At 38.0% G+C, this 22,663-nt stretch overlaps 2 protein-coding genes across 4 annotated transcripts; one reads left to right on the top strand and one right to left on the bottom strand.

The window, feature by feature from the left end:
• Positions 1 to 2,870: 2,870 nt before the first annotated feature.
• Positions 2,871 to 9,103, top strand: LOC119658417 (ankyrin repeat and LEM domain-containing protein 1). Its single transcript, XM_038065812.1, has 9 exons — positions 2,871 to 3,054; positions 3,134 to 3,279; positions 3,593 to 3,681; positions 3,737 to 4,617; positions 4,680 to 4,792; positions 4,844 to 4,951; positions 8,079 to 8,284; positions 8,344 to 8,494; positions 8,552 to 9,103. Exons 1-9 carry the CDS (start codon positions 2,984 to 2,986, stop codon positions 8,902 to 8,904), a joined length of 2,118 nt encoding a protein of 705 aa, XP_037921740.1. The 5' UTR covers positions 2,871 to 2,983; the 3' UTR covers positions 8,905 to 9,103.
• Positions 9,104 to 12,218: 3,115 nt separating this feature from the next.
• Positions 12,219 to 22,531, bottom strand: LOC119656996 (G2/mitotic-specific cyclin-B3). 3 transcript variants are annotated; one of them, XM_038063732.1, is made up of 8 exons: positions 22,222 to 22,531; positions 15,144 to 15,369; positions 14,864 to 15,077; positions 14,197 to 14,760; positions 13,789 to 14,022; positions 13,573 to 13,728; positions 13,326 to 13,503; positions 12,219 to 13,261 (listed from the first exon to the last, which is right to left on the bottom strand). In XM_038063732.1, exons 2-8 carry the CDS (start codon positions 15,227 to 15,229, stop codon positions 13,065 to 13,067), a joined length of 1,629 nt encoding a protein of 542 aa, XP_037919660.1. In that variant the 5' UTR covers positions 15,230 to 15,369; positions 22,222 to 22,531; the 3' UTR covers positions 12,219 to 13,064. The 3 variants fall into 3 exon arrangements, with proteins under 3 accessions (XP_037919660.1, XP_037919662.1, XP_037919661.1); XM_038063734.1 differs by having other exon boundaries at positions 13,789 to 14,019; XM_038063733.1 differs by lacking the exon at positions 22,222 to 22,531 and adding an exon at positions 21,416 to 21,434.
• Between the last annotated feature and the right edge of the window lie 132 nt (positions 22,532 to 22,663).

Raw genomic sequence — 22,663 nt, 5'->3', positions numbered from 1 at the left:
AAGACCTGCCTGACTTCGGAAACGTAGAAACGGATCAATAAACGTAAGGAGCTGAGAGCTCTGTTGATGGCCGCGAGCGAATCCCACCAGCGCACTGGTGAGGGAAAGAAGCTGCCGCAAATAGCACTGATTTTCTTACCGTATACCTCATCACGAAAAAGCTTTCCGATGGTCTTTGGACGAACGTTAATTCTGGACTTCTCATCCATGATGACGAAAAGATGAAGAGGTGGAAGGAGCTCTTCACCACGATTCTCAATCGCATAAAATTCAATGAAGTTCCACCTCTTCTGAATGAAATAATAAAGACTGCTCCCCTAAGCAGTACTCTTCCTTGCAGCCACTGCAGCCTCTGCAGAGTTATTTCCACTCAATCACAACTGCACCCATTTTGAAGAAGAGCACCCATTTTGAATGCGAAAGCTGAAGGAGTATTGGCATGCGTCCAATTGTCACAAAAGTATCAATTAATATCATCCTGGATGGCATCAAAGAGCACCTTGGAAACTTTCTTGATAGAAAGTAGGCTTGTTTTCCGCTCTGGATCCCCTGTATCGGCCGCATTAATACTTATCGGATATTATGGAATAGTGTGCAGAATTTTGACCACACTTTTAGACAAATTCGTCCGTATCTCGTTGGAGCATGTGATACCTGTCCTATTGGCTTTACTTTTACTTTTTTCTTGTTCATACAGTGTTGTGTACTTATTTCTCGATAAACTTGTTTGTTTTTTGTTTATCATTTGATCTATCATCCGGAGCTTAAATCCGTTTTTTGTTGGGGTATCTCTGATGAATATTATTTCTGTGTTGAATCTTTCATCGATTAGGGGTACTGTTAGCAGGCGGTGTATCATTGAATAATATACGGCCACCTTGTGTTGGTATGATTTTTACCCACATCCTGGGTTAAAAAGTCTCCAGTGAGACTAACCAATCTTCTAAATTCGAAATAGCCTCCTTTATATATATACTGCGGAATAGTGCCGTCGACACAAAAACAAAGCCCTTGCCTTCGATCAACAGCTGTACTACACAAACACTACGTCTTCCAGTTTTCTATTCAGAAGAATTACGACAACCATTAAATTTAAAGCCAAACGCGTCGCTAGTGTGATCATAAACCATCTCAATCACAGAAAATCGCCTGGGAATGATAAGATCATTACGATATGATTAAAGAACTTCCTTCAGTTGCTGTAGTGCATTTAACGTCACTGTTTAATGAAAAATATCAATAGTTACAATGATCCTCAAACCTGGTAAAGAGCCTACTCAAATATTTTCTTACAGACCAATTTGAATAGATTTAACGTGATACCCAACCATCAGTTTAGATTTTGTGAAAAAAAACACAAGGCCATTGAATTGCGTCGGAATACCGGAAGCTGGTCGCTTATATCTTATGTGAGATACTTTCTATTGACATTTTTCTTTTCGTACATTACTAAAAATTCAAAATATTCCTTCATATTTTCCCAAACTTTCAGATATATATAAATATTAAAAACAAAAATATTATAATAATAATAATCGTGGGCGCAACAATCCATATTAGATCAGGACCTTAAAGTGTGTTAAAGTACTTCATTGAAGACTGTAACGGTACACTATAGGAAAGAGGCAATGTGGTCAGCATTGCACTCGCCGAGATTACTACCCTGATTTGACTCAGGTACTCATTCACAGCTAAGTCAACTGGCAGCCGACATCCAGTCACGCTAACAAATCCCTCTGCCCCCAGTAAGATTTGAACCGCTCTAACCACTTGAGTCATCGGGACACAAAAAAAAATATTATGCTCATCCTAACAAAACAAACATTGCATATTACCGCATACTGATGCGTTCATTTATAAATACGCACATACACATCTGAATATTTATTATATCAGTTTCGAAAAGTACCGACTAGACCACATATTCGCGCCAAAAATTAACTGACAATAACTTCCGTTGTTTCGCTTCACATCAAATTTTAAAAACGGCTGCAAATTACAACATTGTTAAATGAAAAATTCATTTCGCTTGCTTTCAAAAAGAAAGTATATAGTATAATGAGCTCACACAGATAAGCCACCTTTCTCTTCCCCCCTAGCTCCTAGTAAGACCCTTCTTCTTTTTCTTCAGCCTTTGTCCCGTTCACAAGCGGGGTCGGCCTGTTGTGATCGGTTTCTCCATTTGGCTCTATCAAATGCCTGATCTAGATGCAATCGCGAGGCTTTTAAATCCCCATCCAGCGTATCAAGCCACCGTTGTTTCAACCGGCCTTTTGGTGTTTTACCATCGACTTCGATGTTCAGACCAATCTTAGCAATTGAATTTTCTTTGGCGCGAATTATGACCATACCACCGAAGACGCCTCCCTAGCAGTTTTTCCACTAACAATAGAAAAAAAAATCTCTATAAAACATAGCGTAGATATGCCGATATGGGACAGGAACCCCATAAGCCAAGCTTGCTTTTTGTCTGAAGCAGAAGTATCAGATGAGGATACGGTTCGTAATGGATCTTATATCCCTCGATCGTGGCATTTTGGAGGTTTCTAATTCTCCAACTGCTCTCATGTAATTGAGCCGCTTTCTTTTGTCTCTTTTTAGCTTTCAATTTGTTTTATCAACTTTTGATGATTTCCTCTTAGTGCAAATTTATTGATATCGCAGCTACTTAGTATTCACGAATTCTATAATAAGAACTGTTAAGATTAGGAAAATCCACATTCAACCAAATAAAACAACGAAGGAACTTAGTAAACGTTACTTTCTCGAGGACCTGAACTGACTTCGGGATTTGTCCGTGACACTGCATTATCCCTATATACTAGAATCTCACCGACTAAGAGTTTCCTCATCCACGGGTAAACTTTTCAACTGTCAAACTGAGAGTATCCAGGAACGATCTACTTCTAATGTTTTCTTTTTGATTATTCTCGTTTGTTTATTTATTTATATTCAATATTTGGCTAGCTTTTTATTTGTACTTATGAATATTGACAAGAGAGCAAATTACTTAGCTGCATGTCTGTTAGAATCACTTGAAGATGAAGACTTGCGGTGAGTGGGTTTCGATTTGGTGACGTTGATGCGGATGCCTTTCCAACGGAGCGTTTGTAAATATTCTATTATTTTGTAGTGCTGCTAAGATATTTTTGGAGAAACATGAGTGCAATCCAAATACGATCATTTATGGGAGAGGTATTGCACCAATTCACTATGCTTGTGGTATGGAAAACGAAAACATAGCGGACGAAATTACGGAGTTGATGCTCAAGTATGGAGGTGAGTTTGTTGATAACGATGTTTACAGTTGACATGGACACCTTGATTGCCTTCTGCCGTTAGGAATGAAAATAAACACGCTGGGTGATTATGCGTACTAATTTCATGTTCTTGCAATAGCATGCAATACTGATGCACAATTTTATTTTTGAATAAGAAGTGGGAAAAAAAATCGTATATTCAACTTTTACCTGATCTGGAACCATAAATATGGTTTTCATATGAAAAACACTCCAAATCTGTTTCATCCCATTCCGCAAATATAAAAACGCGACAACATGGATTTTATGTGATCATTCTATTTTCAACCTAGGTGACCCCAACGTTAAATCCGAAGATGGTATGACGCCACTGCATGTTGCTTGCTTGATGGGCCGCGTGAAAATTGTAAAATTGCTTCTGGTTTGTATTATTTATTTCACAAGTTGTATTTTCTGCTCATTGCCTATTTTTACAGCAAAGCGGGGGCGATATTCACGTAGTTGATAGCGAAAAGAAGACACCGGTCTTATACGCTGTTCATGAAAACCATTTTGATGTAATCCAAACAATCCAGAACTTTGTTTTCGAGAAGAAGGTCGAAGACAGAAAGCAAGAATTATTCATAAGTGCAAATAAATTGAATTTTCAGTCTCCTCGCAATAAAAAACTCTTAACCGTGCAACAGTTAGAGGAGAAAAAATACACGCCAAACAGGGTGAACTACAACTTTGATGCCACAAGTCCTTATTATATATACATTACCCACCGAAAATCAGCGGCAAAGAAGCAAGCGTTGCCTGTTGATTTAAGTGACATGCCTATGCCTTCGCCCAATATGAAGGAGAAGGAGAACCTCTTCAAACTGACAGAAGAGAATTTAGAGAAGTTTTCAGAAAAGTTAGCTCCGATCCGGTCAAGGATATCTTTAATCCAACAATGGCGCGACAAGGTTGAAAGATCCCGAAAACTCTCATCCATCTTGAAAGTTTTCGATAATGTCGATGAACTGCTCGACGGAGTAATGACTGATGAAACTCTCAATTTCACAAATACACTGCTGGAAACGAATGCCAAAGAGGACAAGATACAGAAAACCACGTCTGGATCTAGAAGATTTTCAAATTTTCTAGAGAAATTGGTGGTTCACGATGCTCAAACTGATCTGAGTTTTGTGACAGCAGACGATAATTTAAATTGTGATAATAAAGTTCCGATGAATGAGTCGAATTTCATTCGGTCACCGAAAGGCGGAGAGTATGTTTTGCAGGTGGCGGAAACTTACACTCATACGGACGATGAAAACGGCCTTGTTTTCTATGAGACACGTTTATATTCGAATCCTGGACTCACAGATAAGTAAGGATTAAGTAGTTTTCTGTCCAAAACCAAATTGAACTCCTTATTCCCTCTCTGTGTAGGCAAACAGACCTGAATAAAAGTAGAAGCAGTCATAACACTAGTTTCAGTATCCCGCCCAATTACGATACTGATACCTTGCGAGCTGAACTCACCACGTTTGGAGAAGTACCAGGTAGGCTTTGTGTTATATTTCGCCGTAGAAAATTAACTTCGAATCTTATAGGCCCCATAACGAAGAGTACAAAACGGTTATATATCAAGCGGCTTATTAAGTACAAGCGAAATCTGGAAGCAACAAAAAATGTGCAAAACGATCAATTGAATGAGTTGAGTAAGTATGGACTTGGTTATTATTTTTAGGTGCCTGATTCGGAGCAAATTGAAACGATTCAAGAGTGTTTGGGTTATTATTTGGGTTGGCTACTTGAGTAATATGAAAATGAACTAAATACGTTCTGTATATGGTTGGGTAATTACTCAAATTGGAAGGTACCCTTATACTATAGAATCCATTCCAAAATCTTAAAAAATAAGGCCGATTAGCAAGCCATGACTGTACGGATAAAAGCAGAACCAACCCTCCAGTCCTGAATATATCTAAAGATGGAGTACTACCACCGCTACTGTGGAAAATAGTATTAGACAAACCCTTAAAGGAGCTAATTAATATAAAGGAACAAATGTGTAAGGTTTCTTTAATAATATAATATTAATATGAATGGGGAATATGAGGTCATCCTGTGTGATAGAATCCAATTGGGACTGAAAATAATTAGTAATTGTGGCAGGAGGGCGGGGCTGAGCAACCATTCACGTAAAACTATCATAGTAAAATCCATTAAAGAACATCGCATGACATTGCTCAATCAACGCGAACACGAAGCTAAACAGGAAAGTTACGAAAGAAAGGCTTGATCGTGCGTGTGAAGACGTAAAACTTGTGACACGAATGCCGCGATGGAGTGGTATTAATGAGGCACGGCTTTTGGGGTGCACGTGCTACCTTGATTCTTCCACAGGTTCAGGTAATTGAAACCTAAAGAATGCCGGTATTGAACCTAATGAATGTCGCACCATGAATCTAACGAATTCCCCCACTTTGAGCGTCATTTGTGATAACATCGTTTGAATTAGGAATAGTCAAAATGTCCACCCGGATTGACCAAACACAACCACGACTGCACAACTATTTCAAACTCCAAAGAAAAATATCAAATAGAAAAGCGGCCACATTGCCGGACTTGACTAGCAGAGAGGTGTGCAAACGTGTGTCGACGGAACACTTCAGTAGAGCTGCAGTTAGGTACTGGCGAATCTGCATGGTCAATTTGGGTTATACTGTAGCATTGCCTACGCGATTAGTCTTGGTCACCCGAATGATCAATCTGACCGTCCCAAATGTAAACAAAATCATGGTACGGCATAGAAGTTAAATAGTAAATAGAGGTCAAATATCTAGCAATTACGCTACTCTGGGAGGCACACATCGAAAATAAATGTAAGAAAGCTACAAGAGCTTAAATGGTTTGCAGGTTAATAATATAATAATAATCGTTGGCGCAACAATCCATGTTGGATCAGAGCCTTGAAGTGCGTTAGAGCACTTCATTCAAGACCGTAACGGTACACTAGGATCAGCAATGTGATCAGCATTGCGCTCGCCCGAGGTTAATAGTAGGAATAAAATGGGGGTGTGGTAATCTGGACGGACAGTATCAAACCCTGTAGATGCATTGGAGCATAGGAATTACAAATACTTTAAAAAATCCTTTGTGTGTGAATCACAGGTGCTATGAGAAGGTCCTCATAGCAAGAGGGCAACATTCACAATGTCCGGGGTAAACCGAAGGAAGATTGACATACTTTCTAAGCGGAATCCCAAATTATTGCCACCGATGTGCTACCCATGAAATTTCATTTCGATGAGAAACTTCACACACGATCGAGCAACGAGGCGGACTAGAAAAACAACATTGACTTAGTGGTTTAACAAGCAAATGATTACCTGGTATACATAGATTTTTCAAAACAGAGGGTGTATGCGCAGGGATTATTAGTGCAATAAGAAAAAAGTACGGTCAACCAATGAGTTCCCATATATTTCAGGTGAAAATATACGCCATATGTAGGTATGCATAATTTAACCTCCAAAGGAAATATAAGTGGCAGAATATTGCGATTTTAATTGACAGCCAGACGGCTATCGAAACATTCAAATCCAACTCAATGAACACTATACTTTTATGAGAATGTCTCGACAAATGAAATTCGCTTGGCTCGTATAATACGATGTGGATACGCTAAGTTCCAGGGTGTTTTGACTTAGAAGGCAATGGAGCAGCGGAATAACTACCATGAAAGGAGCAACAACGCGGCTACATTGACTTGAATTTACTGTGAAATCGGCAAGGAGTTCATGGCCATGAAATAAGGAAGAAAGATGCGCGACTGCGAGAATTATATTCGGTGAACATGCCAGGATTGTTTGAACCCTACCAAAAAATTTAAAATCATAGTGGGAATATTTACAGGTCCCTGTAGGCTAAACTACCATCTGGGAAAGCTGCTGATATTGTCTGTAGGCTCTGTGGAAAAATAAATGAAGGCCCCATAGGTGTTCTGAGATAACGTGCGGCCCTTGGGCAAAGTAGGAAATCACAACTGGGGGAATACCTCACATCAGACGCAACGCATCCAGAAGTAGGAAACATCCTGAAATACATGTGGATTATAGGACTGATCGAGGGTGAACACAAAGTCACCCTGATGGTTCGCTTCTATTAAGTGAGGAACCAGTAGATGTGAGGAAATAGGCAATTTCAACGAAACAACTGAAAAGGCTGATGGTCAAGTTGATTCATAAAAATAATCTGTTGAGATTTAGGCGAAGCAGAGATATTCTGACTAAACATGATGTGAATTAAATAGAGTAAGACAACATTTTTTTTAAAATAAAGTGTTCCATGTCAGTACGGTGACAAAACCTTTACTATCAAAAAAAGCAGCAAAAAATCTGCAGTGATCCCAAGAAAATATTGATTAGGGTTGAACCAATGTTATATCATAGATGGCTATCCACAACGGTAATACATGTACCAGTATATAAGGTACAGAGTTAAGTAAAACAAATCATTATAAAATAAGCACGGAAGAAGGGCAAATGTTGCCAAATTCCAACTTATTGCAAGATAAGCGATAAACTCTCCGGGGGGGTGGTATGTTATTTTACTATATTCTTAAAGGTTTCATCTCTAAAAATTTTCGGCTATACTGAAATGTTTGAGTTGAAATATTAGAATTTTCTCAGTATGCACAGTGATTTTATCTAGTTCAACCTTCAAAATGAAAAAAATATCACATATTTATATAACAAATAAACATAAAACGCTTCTGCTTCGATTATTTGGTAATAGTGAACCTTCTTAAACAAAGGTAAAATATACTTTGTTTTTGTCTAGAATTTTCAGTGGAGCTGGAACGAACAGTTATGAGACAAGAATGGTTTGACCGTATTCATGAACACATGGCATTAGAAAAAGAGATAAGTGAACATTTTCACACGAACAGACAGAGACGTAAATTTCGGGAAGGAAACCTCAAAACAAGCTTCATCTACTTATTAATTGATCCGCGAATCTCGAAAAATCTGCCTGTGGAATGTAAGGTAAATTCATAGTTCAGTCTTCAACAACGCGTTGGAACTCATACTGACTAATATTGCAGTACTTATCCCAGCACGAAGTCTGGAAGCGGTTCCTGAACGCAATTTTTTATGTTGGTAAAGGAAAAAGCAGTCGTCCCTATTCTCATTTATATGATGCAATGAAAATATTTTCGAGAGTTCAGGAGGCGCCTATCCTAAATGGGAATGAAGGTGACCTTTAATTTAATTTAAACATATTATGCCCTAACTTCATTCGATATATTGCAGAGGAGGCATATTTACAGTCTCCAATTCGCCCACTCCAAATGTCCCGAAGCAGATTAACAGAAAGTGGAAAGTTACAACACATCCTAGATATTTGGCAATCCCAGCGAGGTGTTGTGTGCCTACATGTTTTCCACAATATCATGCCAGCCGAAGCTTACACAAGAGAAGCAGCAATCATCGATGCCATTGGATTGAAACGTCTAACCAATTTAAAACGGGGCGACTACTACGGTCCCTGTCAAACGTGGACAATGAGAAATAAAAAATTCCTCGGTATTGCGCTTCTTTTCAAAGCCATGCAAATTTTTCTTGCCGAAGGTGAGTCGCAATTGACTCCTGGAGATCTCATGTGAGCAAACTATTTTTATATTAAAATTGTATAATAATTATTTATTGTGATAGTCAATGTATTTTAATGTAATTTATGGTCAGTTTTATTTCCTGTGATTGTAGGACTACCACCAATTATTTAGTGCAAATGCCATTTATGTTTTTATGACAAAGATTTATAAGATTTTAGTATAGTACTGAATAAAAATAGTTATAATTTAATGATTTTGTATCTATCATATGCACCTTATTTTCAAATGAAGAGAATCCATATTGTTTCCGGTACTTATTTAAAAAATAAGTCGATTCTGTAGCTTTGAACCGTTCTCATGCAAGCTTCTTCTTCTAATAGCAAGTTCTGCATTTCTAGGATGAACAAAGGGGATTTTCGGTAAATTTCTAAAATATGGTTATATCCTATTGTTAATTTTATAAGAGGAGTTTTCGGAATGGGATGTAATTTGAGGCCTAGATTTCATATAGATACACAATTGTGATCTTTTTGAGATTTTTCAGTTGAACAGGTTCTGAGAATGAGAACTGTTTTCCTTTTTGGAGCGCACATTTTCAACCCTCACTCCCCTATGCTTTATCCAATATTAAAAATAGTACCAGCTTAAAAAAGTACTAACTGAGCCCTTTTATTTGATACTCCACACGACAATATTCTGTGAACAAAAATTGTGTATCCGTCTTTCCCATGTACGGGGAGTCTCCCTTTCATTCAACAAAAAATGGCGCCACTTGCTATATGGGAATTCACAGACCACACGTTCTTAACAAATTTCGTAGCAATAGGTCCAGTGGTTTCCGAATAAATCGGGTATTACAGACAGACGTCGATATTAATAATTTTAATAATTTAATTTTTCAAAATATAGCAATATAGCATCGTCTAAATTTTAATACCAGTTTGCTAGTTGGAGAGACGCCATAGTTTTGTCTTTGTGGATCTCAAAATGAGTAGCCAAAATAAAGTTTATAAAACGAAAAAGAAATCTGAGTCAATCAATTGGTCTTGAAGTTTTAAATCGATTTTAGGCGTCGGCAGTTGCAGAAGAAATAAGTGCATAAGCCAAGAAACTGGAATCACCAAAAATTTTGTTCGGTTATAATTTTATTCGTTTTACAACCATGACGAACGAAACGTGGCGTAAAAATTTCTAAATCGAGGAGCCGAAAATATGAAAATCTAAGCTCAAGAGAGGCAACTTTATAGAGCTGACATTACAGACTATTGGCAAATATTTTTTAGAAGGGTTGTTAAGTTTTGCAGCACAAATAGCTGCACACCAGACTTAAAAGAACTTTTTATAGTCAGCATTTGTTTTGTTTTTACTGATTCGATAGAATATAGTCTCAAGAATCATTCCGTCAAATTTCAAGTCAAAACTCGCAGTAGTTCCTTTTTGAATTTACCTTTTTGTGAAGGCAAGTCAGGAAGTTTCAAACAAATCACTAACTAACAAGAAAACATAAAACAGCACATTTTCATAGGAATCGTATTAATTCTTTTCTATGACACCACGTTTCTCCGGATACTTTTTGAGACGACTCGGCCATTTATTATTCGATTTGCTCGATTATTTTTTTGTTTTAGTCACTAGACTCATCGTTAAACCTAATAAGGTTATTCATTCCGAATGTTCGGAAACATCTTTTCAAGCTTTGAACGGGCTCATTTCGAAACTATTTTTTTTAAAACTTCTCTTTTTTCTCAGGAACTACGGGATTGATTTTAATAACTTTTTTGGCCTTTCATGACCCGAACTAGGATTCCAAGATTCGTTAACATTAAATCACTTTTTTTATGTTTTAGGTAAAAAATGAGAGCAATTTTGCAATTTTCATTTTTAAAAGCTGCAAAACTCAACGGGCCATAAGTTCAAGCTGTGTTTACAATTTCTTTGATTTGGAAAAAAACCCAGGAGAAGCTGGAATCTATACAACTCTATGTAGAACAACTAACTTTTTTTTGTTTTCAATAAAATATTCATAGTTTTGAAACACTACTAATTGCGATCTGTGTGTGAAGACTGCCCTTAAATCGTGTTTTTCTCAAAATAGCACTTGTGAAATTAACGTGAAAAATAAGTTTTATCCGGTTACATTCAAATTTTAACATGATCTTCCTAAGTGCATTTCGCAGGGAATTTTACGAGTACCTTAACCCTAATTTTTTCACTAATCTAATCTAATATCTGGCTAATTCCAAATGTTTGCCGTTGTCTTTTTATTTTAGACGAAAATATAAACTTCTTGAATTGAAGATAACATAAGTTTACTAAAAAATAAAAAAAAATGAAAAGTCGAGAATCTCACCAAAATTTATGATACAAGGCTTCGCGTTTCCATATTTTAATTCAAATACACCTTCAGTTAATAGCCGCAAATCATTTACCTATCCCATCTACAGCGATTAACCACTCTCCCCTCACCCGCTGCCCATCTTAAACAAACCTGCTGTACTTCGATTCATTAGCAAGAATGAGTCCTTCTTCGTAGCCCCACAACAATCCCCTCTAACCGCTGAGTAAACATTCCATCATTCATTCCTCATTTCGTTGAGGTCATTTTTCGTTCTTGCCGCTCTCTGCAGTCTCCCATGATTCTCAATGATTTGGAAATGCTCATATAGTATCTAATGCAGTTTAATAATTCCATTCCGGCCACGAATGCTAAGTTCGCAATGCTGTAAACATTGCCGTTTTCCTCTTAGCGGCAACACCATTAGTTTGACTCTGGACGTGGAAGGCCTTGAAACGAGAATTCGAGATACTTTTGTGTGTCAGCATTCGTCAAAAATGTTCATCAGCGAAGTTCTCGCTCACAGCCTGAACAAACATTAAATCCTGATGCCGAATTACTTTTCATTCGAACACCGGCCACCTGAAGAGTCAAAACTGACTTTCCATCCACGTTACGGACAGCGGTCAAGCGCGGACTCAAGACCCAATGTTAATTCAAACACTTTTGTTCTACAATAAATACGTTATGTTTATTTAAAAACTTCTTTAAATTACAAATCGTTTTATTTGTTCACTGCTATTACTACATTCTTCTTTCTATGAACACATTTGACTCCCTTTTTTACGCAATTTTCTACTTAGCTTTCTTAAAGCTCATACAAATTTTATAACCAAGAAAAAAAAATCTAAAAATAAAAAATAACTGGTAGAGATCGGGTAAACGACTTGATTAGTGAGAATACTAATACAGTCGCTGCGATGATGAGATAACGTATCTATAAAATATTAATAAACTTAAAAACATTAGATGAATATTGATATAAAGTGAAGATATGTTCTTGCTCAAGAGAAAATCAAATTGTGCTGAGTGAGAGTTTTAAAAAGTTTATTCCAATTCAAACTCAGTGGAAATCCAATGTAACGCAATATTTTCTTTTCGATAAGTTTTGAACGTGTTTCACGGGAGAATACACCTGCAACTTTGATAAATTTCGATTCAATTTCACTAGAATCATTAGACCAAATGAATAAAATTAATAGAAATAAGTCGAAACACAAAGAGTATGGAAGATGCTTGGCATTTGTGGCAACTTTTACGAAAAATCGATACACACCAATTGCGCACGATAGTGGGGGTTCCCGGGAACATTCTTCCAAATAATTAATTCCAATCATGACTTGCTTTTTATAGACAATAAATAGAAGATGGCATACAATCCAAATAGAACTCTTTCACTTTAAAGAATGCGAAGATGAATTAAAGGAAGCTTGCTGATGATCTGGGGATAATATTAACTGATATGTTAAATATTATGGGATTCGATTACCGAATTATCAATAGCCTCCGCTGGAATCGAAACATTTAAATAGAACACCATATTGATGAAAAAAGCAATTAATATTACTTCACAAGTGAAAATTACAGAATACAAAAATAATCATGTAAATGGCAATGAGAAAATTTAGATTTTATGTGTATAACAAAAAGTTTCAGAAATAAAAAAAAAGTTGCTCTTTTCTCCAAAAAAAAATCTGCTTACAGCTAATAATCATTAAGTCTTCTTTTTGAAATGAAAAATATTCGAAATGTAAGTTTTGGTTTTTCAACATTTTGCTTTTTGTCGTATCATGTCAATAATGCAGTTAAAAAAAGGTGGATAAGTGATGATTAACAGGCTTATCATGTAGCTTGTGTGGCTTGGTTGTATGAGAAGTTAGACGGCCGTTGTTTTTTCAATCATTCCGGTATTTTCGAAAAGCTTCTCTAAACTTAGCAGCGGAACCTTTGTCACTTCGAAAAATATCTTATGTGAGTATTTATTCCGAATGGTTTTGATGGCTTCGCGAGGTTTGCGTTGTAAGAAGTTATTCAGCATTGGCACGATGAAAGCGAAGTCTTCAAGTTTGTATCCTGTAAAAGTTACGAACGATTAGAATTTTTTGCATCTTTTCTAGATTTCTTCTGTTGCACTTACCACTGTAATATTCCAATGTCTTGTCCCAAGGATTATCAACACCAGTCATACGCAACGCCATAAACAATGCAGCTGATGCCAAGTGTGAGTCTCTTAGAGTAATGACTGAGTAATCCATAAGCGACATCTCTAAAATGTACCTGGCTAACGTTAATGTTTGCATTTGAATCTTCGCACACTAAAAAGGAAATGAAATTATGATCTGTTAGATACGAGCACAAAACCCAAGTAAATACGCCAAACTTACCCGTGCGTAACGTCGCAGGAAGCGATATGACAGCGGAATACTCAGATCAAAATTAACTGTCCTGAGCAAATCTTTCTCCGTTTTGATGATTTCATTATGTGTATAGGCTCCATCGCATATGTATAGAAAGTCCTCAACTAGAGGTGGTGTACGCTCCTATAGATTGTTGAAATCCTCGGTTAGATAAAGTAAAAAATTCAAAAACAATTTACTTACATCATATTTACAAGCAATGAATAACGCCGTTGCACCCAGAAGCTGCAGTTTGTCCTTAGAAACAACTGTTTGCATTAAATACGTGTCTACAAGCTTAACGCCTAAATATAAAGTCTCATGGTTCAATTCGAAGGTTTCTTGTACTTCTACCATCCAATCGACAAGAAGAGATCGCATCCATTTGGAAAGATGAACTTGGTCATCCATGTAATCCCTTATCGGGAACATTGTCTGCTTGAAAAATTAAATATTAGTTGTAAATAATAAAGTGATTTCGATATTATTTTGTGATCAGGAGAAAGAAGTTACATCTTTTTTATATTCAATTAATGCCAAAATATGCATTTACAAACTTTCTCTCCTTTGTTCAGGAAATGAAATTACTGTTGATAGGTAAACACAACTCACCTCTCTCTGCTTAAGATATTCGAAAATATCCATAGCATAATGAGACACTTGGAATGGGTCGTTCCAAAAGTCTTTATCGAAATCCACCACACCTTCAGGCACCACGCGCGGTGGTTTTTTAAGGGGCGATGGTGTTGCTATTCGGTCACTACTCGTCACTATATCTTCTGATTTTGTCGGCTGCGTATCACGGGTTGCAAGATCCGACGAGCGACGAAGCGATCGTCGTGATTCGAAATTACCTGAAAATCGAATCGACTCGCAGCTTGTAATGTCCTCCAGCGCGGACATGTACAGGCTTTCTTCAGTCTTTTCAAATTCATTGGAGATGCGTCGAGTTGCTGGTTTCGATGACGTCTCTACAGGATCCTTATTCTTGGTTACGGTTACCGTTGGTACATCCGTCGTCGATGTGGCCGCTGCTGCAACCACTTTCGCCTGAGACGGCAAAGGTAGGGGTGGTGGGAGGATCTGGTTCGTTGCATTTTTAGCTGCAGCCCTTGTTAGTATTTTATTAGTTGCTGTCGAATCATGGAGATGTGATTGTGGTTTGATCGCATCATTCTGTAATCATATAAAACATAATGAGTTAATAATTTCCAATGAAAAGAGCCAAATCTGTATTTATGTTTGGATAGATTCCCGAGATTGAAAGGCCACAACATACCTTAGTTGTGTGAATATGAGCAGTCTTTTTGCTAACATTATCCGATTTGGCCAACACATTTTTCTTATCATCTACATGGATTTGTATGACGTTATTTGTTAAATTGCCCAAGGCCGATCGCTTGACTTTGTCATTCTTCAATGGACTATTGTCTGCCTTCCGCTTCCCACGATTCGTCACTGGCGCTACATTTTGGTCCTGTATATTTTGTGATCTATGATAATAAATGAAAAGCGGTTTGAAAACAAATCCTAACTAACATAGATTCTTCTCTTAATACCTCGTTGATATTCCTTTCCGGGCTAATGGTAAAAGTGTTGATTTCGTCGTTGCTGCTGCTCCCCGGACGTACTTCGACGGTGCCATGTGAAGTCTATTTTATTTGGTGTATTTAGTGTTGATGATGATTCTATCGCGTTAGTGCTGGACTAATGTATTTTTGCACGAAAACAGTATGTTGCAGCATTTAGAGTTCAGTTCGCCATATAAAATATAGGATAGAAAATCTGTGGGGGGAATAATATACATTTGGAATTAGCCAAGGAACGTTTTCACTGGAAGACTTAGGACATTCAGTTAAGTAAACGTGAGATGAAAAATTGCTAGAAGCGGGCTAGAACATTTGCAGAAGGTTGCATGGTATCTGAAATTTATTAAGAGTCGTCGTTGTGAAAGTTGGGAGATTTTTCCAATCATCAAAGATCTTGTGTCGCGAAAGTATGTCGTCCCTTGCTGGATAGTATAATTTACACCAGAGTTTAGTTTATATCATATCACTATGCCGAGATCATTACGAAATACATTTGACAGATATTCTAAGTGGGATCTAGATCGCCCGTTAATTAAGTGAATCAGATTAATTTATAGCGAATTTCATATGTATCGTGACTAAACGATAAAAAGGAGGAATCTATCCAATCTTTATCTGCCCAAATGCCTTGTATCCATTTAACTCATAAATGATATAAGATTTCTAATTAAATTTTTAATAAGTTTACCTGGAACATTTGTTGTACTCTTTTTTGCAAAGAAAATATGCTTTTAAATATCTGTACAGTTAAACCTGTTGATAAACACACAAAGCTTCACTTCTTCTTTGATACTGAATACTTCATCAAAGCAAATACCCATTTAAGATATTTATTTTTAAAATCTTTCTTATTTTTACTTATGCGGCCTGTGGCCTTATTTAAGGTAATTCGATCATGTTTTAGGATTAGTCCATGCAACTCGACCTTTCCTTAAAAGTTAATTTGGATATTTTCAGATTGTAAAAAATCACACTTAGGGTAAATCATCAGATCTCAATCCATGCTAAGCACTGGTTTTCTTAAAAATTTCAACATTATTTTTGTATATAAATTTCCAGCCAAATCACGGTGGCCATGTTTTAAGTTGATATCTTAATTAAAAGTTTAGATGAAATGTTCTGGAAAACCTCTTAGCTAATTAGCCGTAATGTTGGATAATTCCGGACACCATGGGAGACAAATACTAAGGAAATTTCTCAAAAAGTTACGTTAAAAACATTAGAAGGGAACGGACATCGGCTGATATAGTTTTAAATTAGCTCACCTTTTTCTTCCCGGAAAAAACAAATATCAAAAAGTTCGTTCAAAATTACATAAAGTATTTTTGAAAGAATTATACCCGAGAAGTCTGTGTGTAGCCTATACTCCTTAGGTCTGGCTTAAACTTGTCGTGGCCATTGAATGAAGCGAAATTCAATAGGACCTACGTGCTAAGTACAAACTCACACATTTGATATATTGAACTTATATCGAAAAATACACTGGTCTTACCGTAGATAAGGGCCAAACTGTATTCAAATTCCTAGTGCATCATTCGAAATCTTCGGTGAAAAGGGAGAATTTCCTTAGTGATATCCGAGGTAAGATTCTACTTGATATTGCATCACAACAACTTCAGGTTTTATTGTTATGATTATAACAAGGAGCAGCTGAGTCTCTTCCACAAAGCAGTCAGTAAAGTAGACTGTGGATTGGTTCGGCCCAACAAGAAGCGAATCTTTAGAACCTTGAAGTCGAAGGCAACATAGGAATACAGGTCAACCTTGGTCCATCTTGTCTTGCCAGTAAAATGACGGTCTTGAATGACAACTACAGGGATATTTGCGTGATCCGAAAAAGAAATCATCCTGGAAAGCATGGAGGAACACCTCGAAACCTTGACCAAGAAAGATCAGATCGGTTTCCGAAATGGTGAAACTTTCAATGGAAATCCATTCAAAGTTATAAAGTAATATTAAATATAGCCACGAATATCTCCATCGCATTCATAGGAAAATTACCCCTCCTAACTTATTGGGAATAGACCGTAGGATTGTATAAGCAAACAGAAAATATCATTCCGGTTGAATATGAACAAGTGTGACGAAAGAATTTGCGAGGATGAAATTATCCGGGTTTAATTAGAAATGCATTATACAAATATCGAACACTATGGGAATGAAAATTTCGTCCATTTAGATATGTGTAGCGAGATCGAACCGAAACACATGAGTAAGGTAAAAGAAATTCTTGTTCTAGACAAAACTACTAAGGCAGGAGAACGAAGTTCAATTGTAGAGTGCAGGCATTAAGATTGAATGAATGAAATTTATCCGTACTCTGTCGATATTTAAATTTTAAAGCGCATTGTCCTGGAAACAACAAATTTCGAGTAGACCGGACCGATATCTCAAATAATTTTCGTAAATTTTCAATCAAATTGTCCGCGTTCTTTTCATTTTTTTTTAAAATACGTATTTCTTGTAAAAATCATAAAGAAAATAATGAACTGAACATTGAAGACTAAGACTGGCTAATTTGTACATCTACGTAGAATGGTTTTCGCGCGACGGCGGTACCGAACTTGAACGTATTTAAAACACCTAATCTGTTTTCCCTGTTTTGTCGATGTTCTTTCTGTGGTTCTGTATGAAAGTAGCGCATTGGAAGTTCTTGTCACTGTTACTCGGTAGTTTAAGCTTTTATCAATTCATGTCTGCGCCACACAATCATGGTATTCTGGCCTGAGAACAAAATAAATTAAAAAACTTTGCCGCCGCGTGGGGTAGATTTGCGTTGACATATTGATCAAAAGGCGGAAATGGCAGTGGGTAAGTAACGCATTGAAAAAGAGTGACAACTCCATTGTGAGTTATGCCATGCAATGGAACCCACTAGGTTGAAAGCCATATACAGGCAACAATTGCTATATAGCCACAAAAGACTTTCGGAATGGATTAACTTTACAACATCGGACCCGACAAAGAAAAAGGATAAACAATTTTCACATTTTCTAATGGAATGTGCGTCCTAATTTAAGGTTGACATCACAATGTTACAAGACTGCTGGACAGAGTCAGGTTTCTTAGAAAAAAGCCACCACACCATATATCATAACACATCCAGTAAACCATGCTGGAAACCTGCCCGAATATGATATCGAAACCATACTTAAAGATGCAGTCTAGTAGGAAAAGGAGCCCAAGTTCAGGAGATATGTACGGCTCTTATGATGACGAATTGCAATGCAGTAATCTCAAAAAGTAAATGGTGTCCAGATAGCTGCGTGATTAGAGCACAAGGCTATCGTGCGGAAGGTCGCGGTTCAAATCTCACTAATGGTAGTAAGATTTGTATCGTGGTTTGACGTCGGATACCAGCCGACTCAACTGCGAATGAGTACCTGAGTCAAATCAGGGTAATAATCTCGGGCGAGCGCAATGCTGACCACATTGCCTCCTACAGTGTACTGTAGTGTACCGATACGGTCTTGAATGAAGTGCTCTAACATACTTCAAGGCCCTGATCCAATATGGATTGGTGCGTCAACGAATATTATTATTAATCTCAAAAAACGCCGGTACGTGTAGAGACTTACCACCGAGCGGAGAAGCATCATCATACTTCAGAAAAAAAGGAAGCCTGAGAGAACCGATGGGCCTGTCAACCCAAGAAATACGAAATTTGATTTTGAGAGTTGGAGATCCCGCCAACTAAAGATGACAGACAAATGCTACCGGATCACCTTCGATACCTTTCACTATTAAGAACGGCCTAAGACAAGGGGATCTCCAATCATGTATCCTTTTTACCCTGGATTGGGAAAAATGATCCGCGATGCTAATGTAAGTGCGAGAGGCACTATCCTCTTCAACTCCTGACTTATCCTGACGATATCGATATTATGGGAAGAATAACTCGAGATGAAATTGTTTTCATCCAGATTGAGAAGATGGCGCGACATTCTTTGGTTGCACATTGATGAAGGCAAGACGAAATACATGGTGGCAACATCAGCACCAAAAACGAGCAAATAGTACTGTTCAACGTTTAATAAAAATAGATCATAACTTTGAAACCGTTTCCATTCCTCTATCTAGGATCCAAATTACAACGGATAACAGCTATGACGACGAAACCCGTGCACTGTTGTGAAACAAAAACGTCTCAATTTAGGGTCAAAGCTCTTAATGTACAAGAGAATAAACAGGATGCCAGACAGCTGTTTGGTATATCGGTAGTGGTAGAACTCCGGGCAAAGGCGAGACGTCTGGAGTTTTTCACTTAAGGGCACCTAAATCGGATACCTATTGTTACGGCGTTAATGATGACAATAGTCTAAGTAGTTTTGGTACATCTAAAGACTGCTGAGCAAAGACCAAACTAATTTCTGCTCTGGATCGACGGAGACAGGAGTCATCGGACCATGTTATCTCCCAAATCGCCTTGACTACACTAATAAATGTTTGATCTCCCCGAGATATGCATCTTGGCTAAATCGCTCTGGATTTGAAAGGAAGCAAGAACAATAATCGTTTCATCGGGAGATTCTCTGTCCTGAGACAATATCAAACCAGGAATTGTCTAAACGTACCAGCATTGATTTTATTTACCCCCCATTCACTTGGAGGTGAAACGGAAAGCAGCCAATGACGCATATAGACTCGATACTATTGAAACGTGGAAAGGCAGCCAATCACACGGTCATGTATCTATCTAGGAATTCTTTGACAAACACCCGGTAGCTCTAATGCCAACCGATCATATGGTTTCCAGATTCGTCTTTGAAAAGACATACGCTGTCGTAATCACCGAAAGAGCAGAATGGTCGACAAATGGCCATGAGTTTTTTCAGATTATAGACCTAATAATCTTCAACGATGGGTCAGTCATGGAGGGCGAATCAGGCGTAGGGTGTTCTCGGGTAATCCGATTATAGAACTGGCCCAACCCCTGATGACGGTCCTGAACTTTTTTATGTAGCTGCCCGACTTCCTCAGATCTCAGACGAAAACACCTTTGCAAGGTTTTCTTCAATGAAGAATCTGCACACTATCTGCCTCTGGCGAATGTTCTCAGATTCGCTAAAGCCTGCGAACGCCGTATGCGGGAAGCCATTGAATAGGCGATTTACGGGGATAGTACAATGGGTCTAACAATGGCCCAAGTGCTCGGAGCTGCAGTTCCCCCCAGTAAACTAACTAACCAGCATTGATGGACAAGGTCATTAGATTGCGGAACTGGTAGTGGATCGATTACGTTGGGGAAGATTGACAATTCCATTTAGGACTACAAAATGCAGTGGAATCCACGATCGCAAGATGGCCGACGAACAAGTTGAATAGTAGAGAAATGCAAGATTCTTTGAGTTGCAGATTATTGCCAGAGAAAAACGACAGTGGCGCACAAGAGTAGCTGGGTGCTATGCCTATATTGTGGTTTATGACAGCTACTAACAAATAGCGAAGACTGAGCAAACAGTATTAACTAAAAAGTTCGATCACTTAATAAATACCTGGTCACGTGGCAAACTAAGAGTATTCAATAACAAGATGCTTGGAAGACTGACAAACGACAATACAAAATTGAAAAACTACGACGAAGAACTGAAAAGAATGAGGTTATTCTAGGGAGATGAACCCAGAAAGAAGTTATAAACTTCGACACATATTGGTTTAGGTATATTAAAGTCTAACTGGATCAAAATATTTTAGTTTTTCATTATACAAAGACAAGTTTTAGATATTATTTTCTGGTTTCGTCCTATATAGCAACAATTTGATGAAACAAATGATTTCGGGCAATAATCATTGCAACTCATATCATTGCGACTTGGTTATACCCAAGTATTTCATGTTTGACAGGGTTTCTAAAAACTCCCATTGAACAAAGGTTAGATTTAAAGCACTGGTGATAAGTAGGGTGTGAACCCTACACACAACAAAGTTCAATTTAAAATCTACTTCTGGTATTAGATGAAGATAATCACAATGAATGTGCAGTAAAGAATAAAGCGAATAGAACGACACAATTTTCTAGCAAAAGCTAGGTCGTGACTTAGCCGTTGAATGGTTTTGCTTCCCCGATAACAGGCACGATAATAGGCACATAAACCAATCAGTTTCTATTTTACTTTGCGATTCATAGTTTTAATGAATTTCTCCAATTTAAAACACTGCAGTTATCACATGGTGTTAAATTTCCAATATTTCTACAATTCTCTTGGAGCTTATTCAAAATTTAATTGAAATTCATAACGAACCTATAACATTTTCCAAAAACAGTAAAATGATGAGATTTATTCACTATGAAACCTTCCGAAAACTTAACATCCAAAGAAATCCACAAATCGCGCCAATTTCCTTCACTATTGCACAACCGCACCGCCAAAAATCAAGTCCAGGAAGAGGTTTCCTTTCCTTTTGACTTTTCCCCCCAAATCTGTGCAAACCTCATCTGCTGCTCTACAACGTTCACGCGCTCAAAACCCGAAAACCTGAATTCACATGCACACAGAGGCTATCCGCAAGGACAAAGCCAGGATAACGCGGAATGGACAATGCACGTCCAAATTCAAATCAACAATTCAAACCCTTCGGCTCAATGTTCGTTGGAACGAATTCAAAAAGGTCACGCTCGTAGCGACGTCGACTGTAACTTCACCGCCGAAACGGTTTAGCGGTTGGACATCAGAGCGGTTCACCACTACTAGCGCAAGCCTTATCGCACGTACAAACTGTCAAAACCGAGCAGCTGTTCGGCCGCCGGTCGCAAGCCAAGCCAAAAGTGCATCCTTAGGTTCACCAACACAAGCGCACATGCCATTTTCGTCCAACAGATGCTTCCTTAGCGGCTTTCTTACAAAAGTCAGGTAGGCATCGGCCGCCTTAGGGCGGCCCTCACCCGGGGCAAAATTACGCATGAAAATCCACGAAAGCACGAGGTGCACATCACATTGCGTTTAACGGGAGTCGGTTATCTCCATGATGCATGCTTCTAACGGTTCGTTGAAGCTGCATAAGGCGTATTCGCCTTTGCTATTGCCTGCAAACGTTCACAAATACTCACAGTTCCTCTTCGTTCGAGTCCCAGTTGCTCAGCGCCTGATGGTCGTAAAATTAGTATCCAAAATATCGTCTATGTCGGCCAAATGTGGAGATTGATCTTCGCCCGATAATCTCATTCGTACACTCCACGGGACTAACACTCAGCACTGTACGCTTTCAATTCAAAGCTGACGAGGTTACGAATTAAAACGTTTATGAAAATAGTCGAAAATAATACAGAAAAAGAAAGAATAGCGGAAACGCTTTCAGAAAGGAGCAAGCGATCTGTTTTCGTTCGTTCGTTTGTTGTTCATTTAAAAATGAACTTGCCCACGTACACTTGCTATCTCGTTCACACTCACTTCCTGCTCTGTTTGGACTAGAGTGTTTATTCCCTTTTGTTGTTGTTTATCAAATCGGTTGACGGTTTCAACATGTTAGCGCCATCTTCGTTGGAGCATTCA

Source organism: Hermetia illucens, chromosome 5 (genome assembly GCF_905115235.1).
Source record: "Hermetia illucens chromosome 5, iHerIll2.2.curated.20191125, whole genome shotgun sequence".
Taxonomy (NCBI): domain Eukaryota; kingdom Metazoa; phylum Arthropoda; class Insecta; order Diptera; family Stratiomyidae; genus Hermetia; species Hermetia illucens.
The sequence above is the reverse complement of the archived record's forward strand: the minus strand, read 5'-3'. Positions and strand labels throughout refer to the sequence as shown.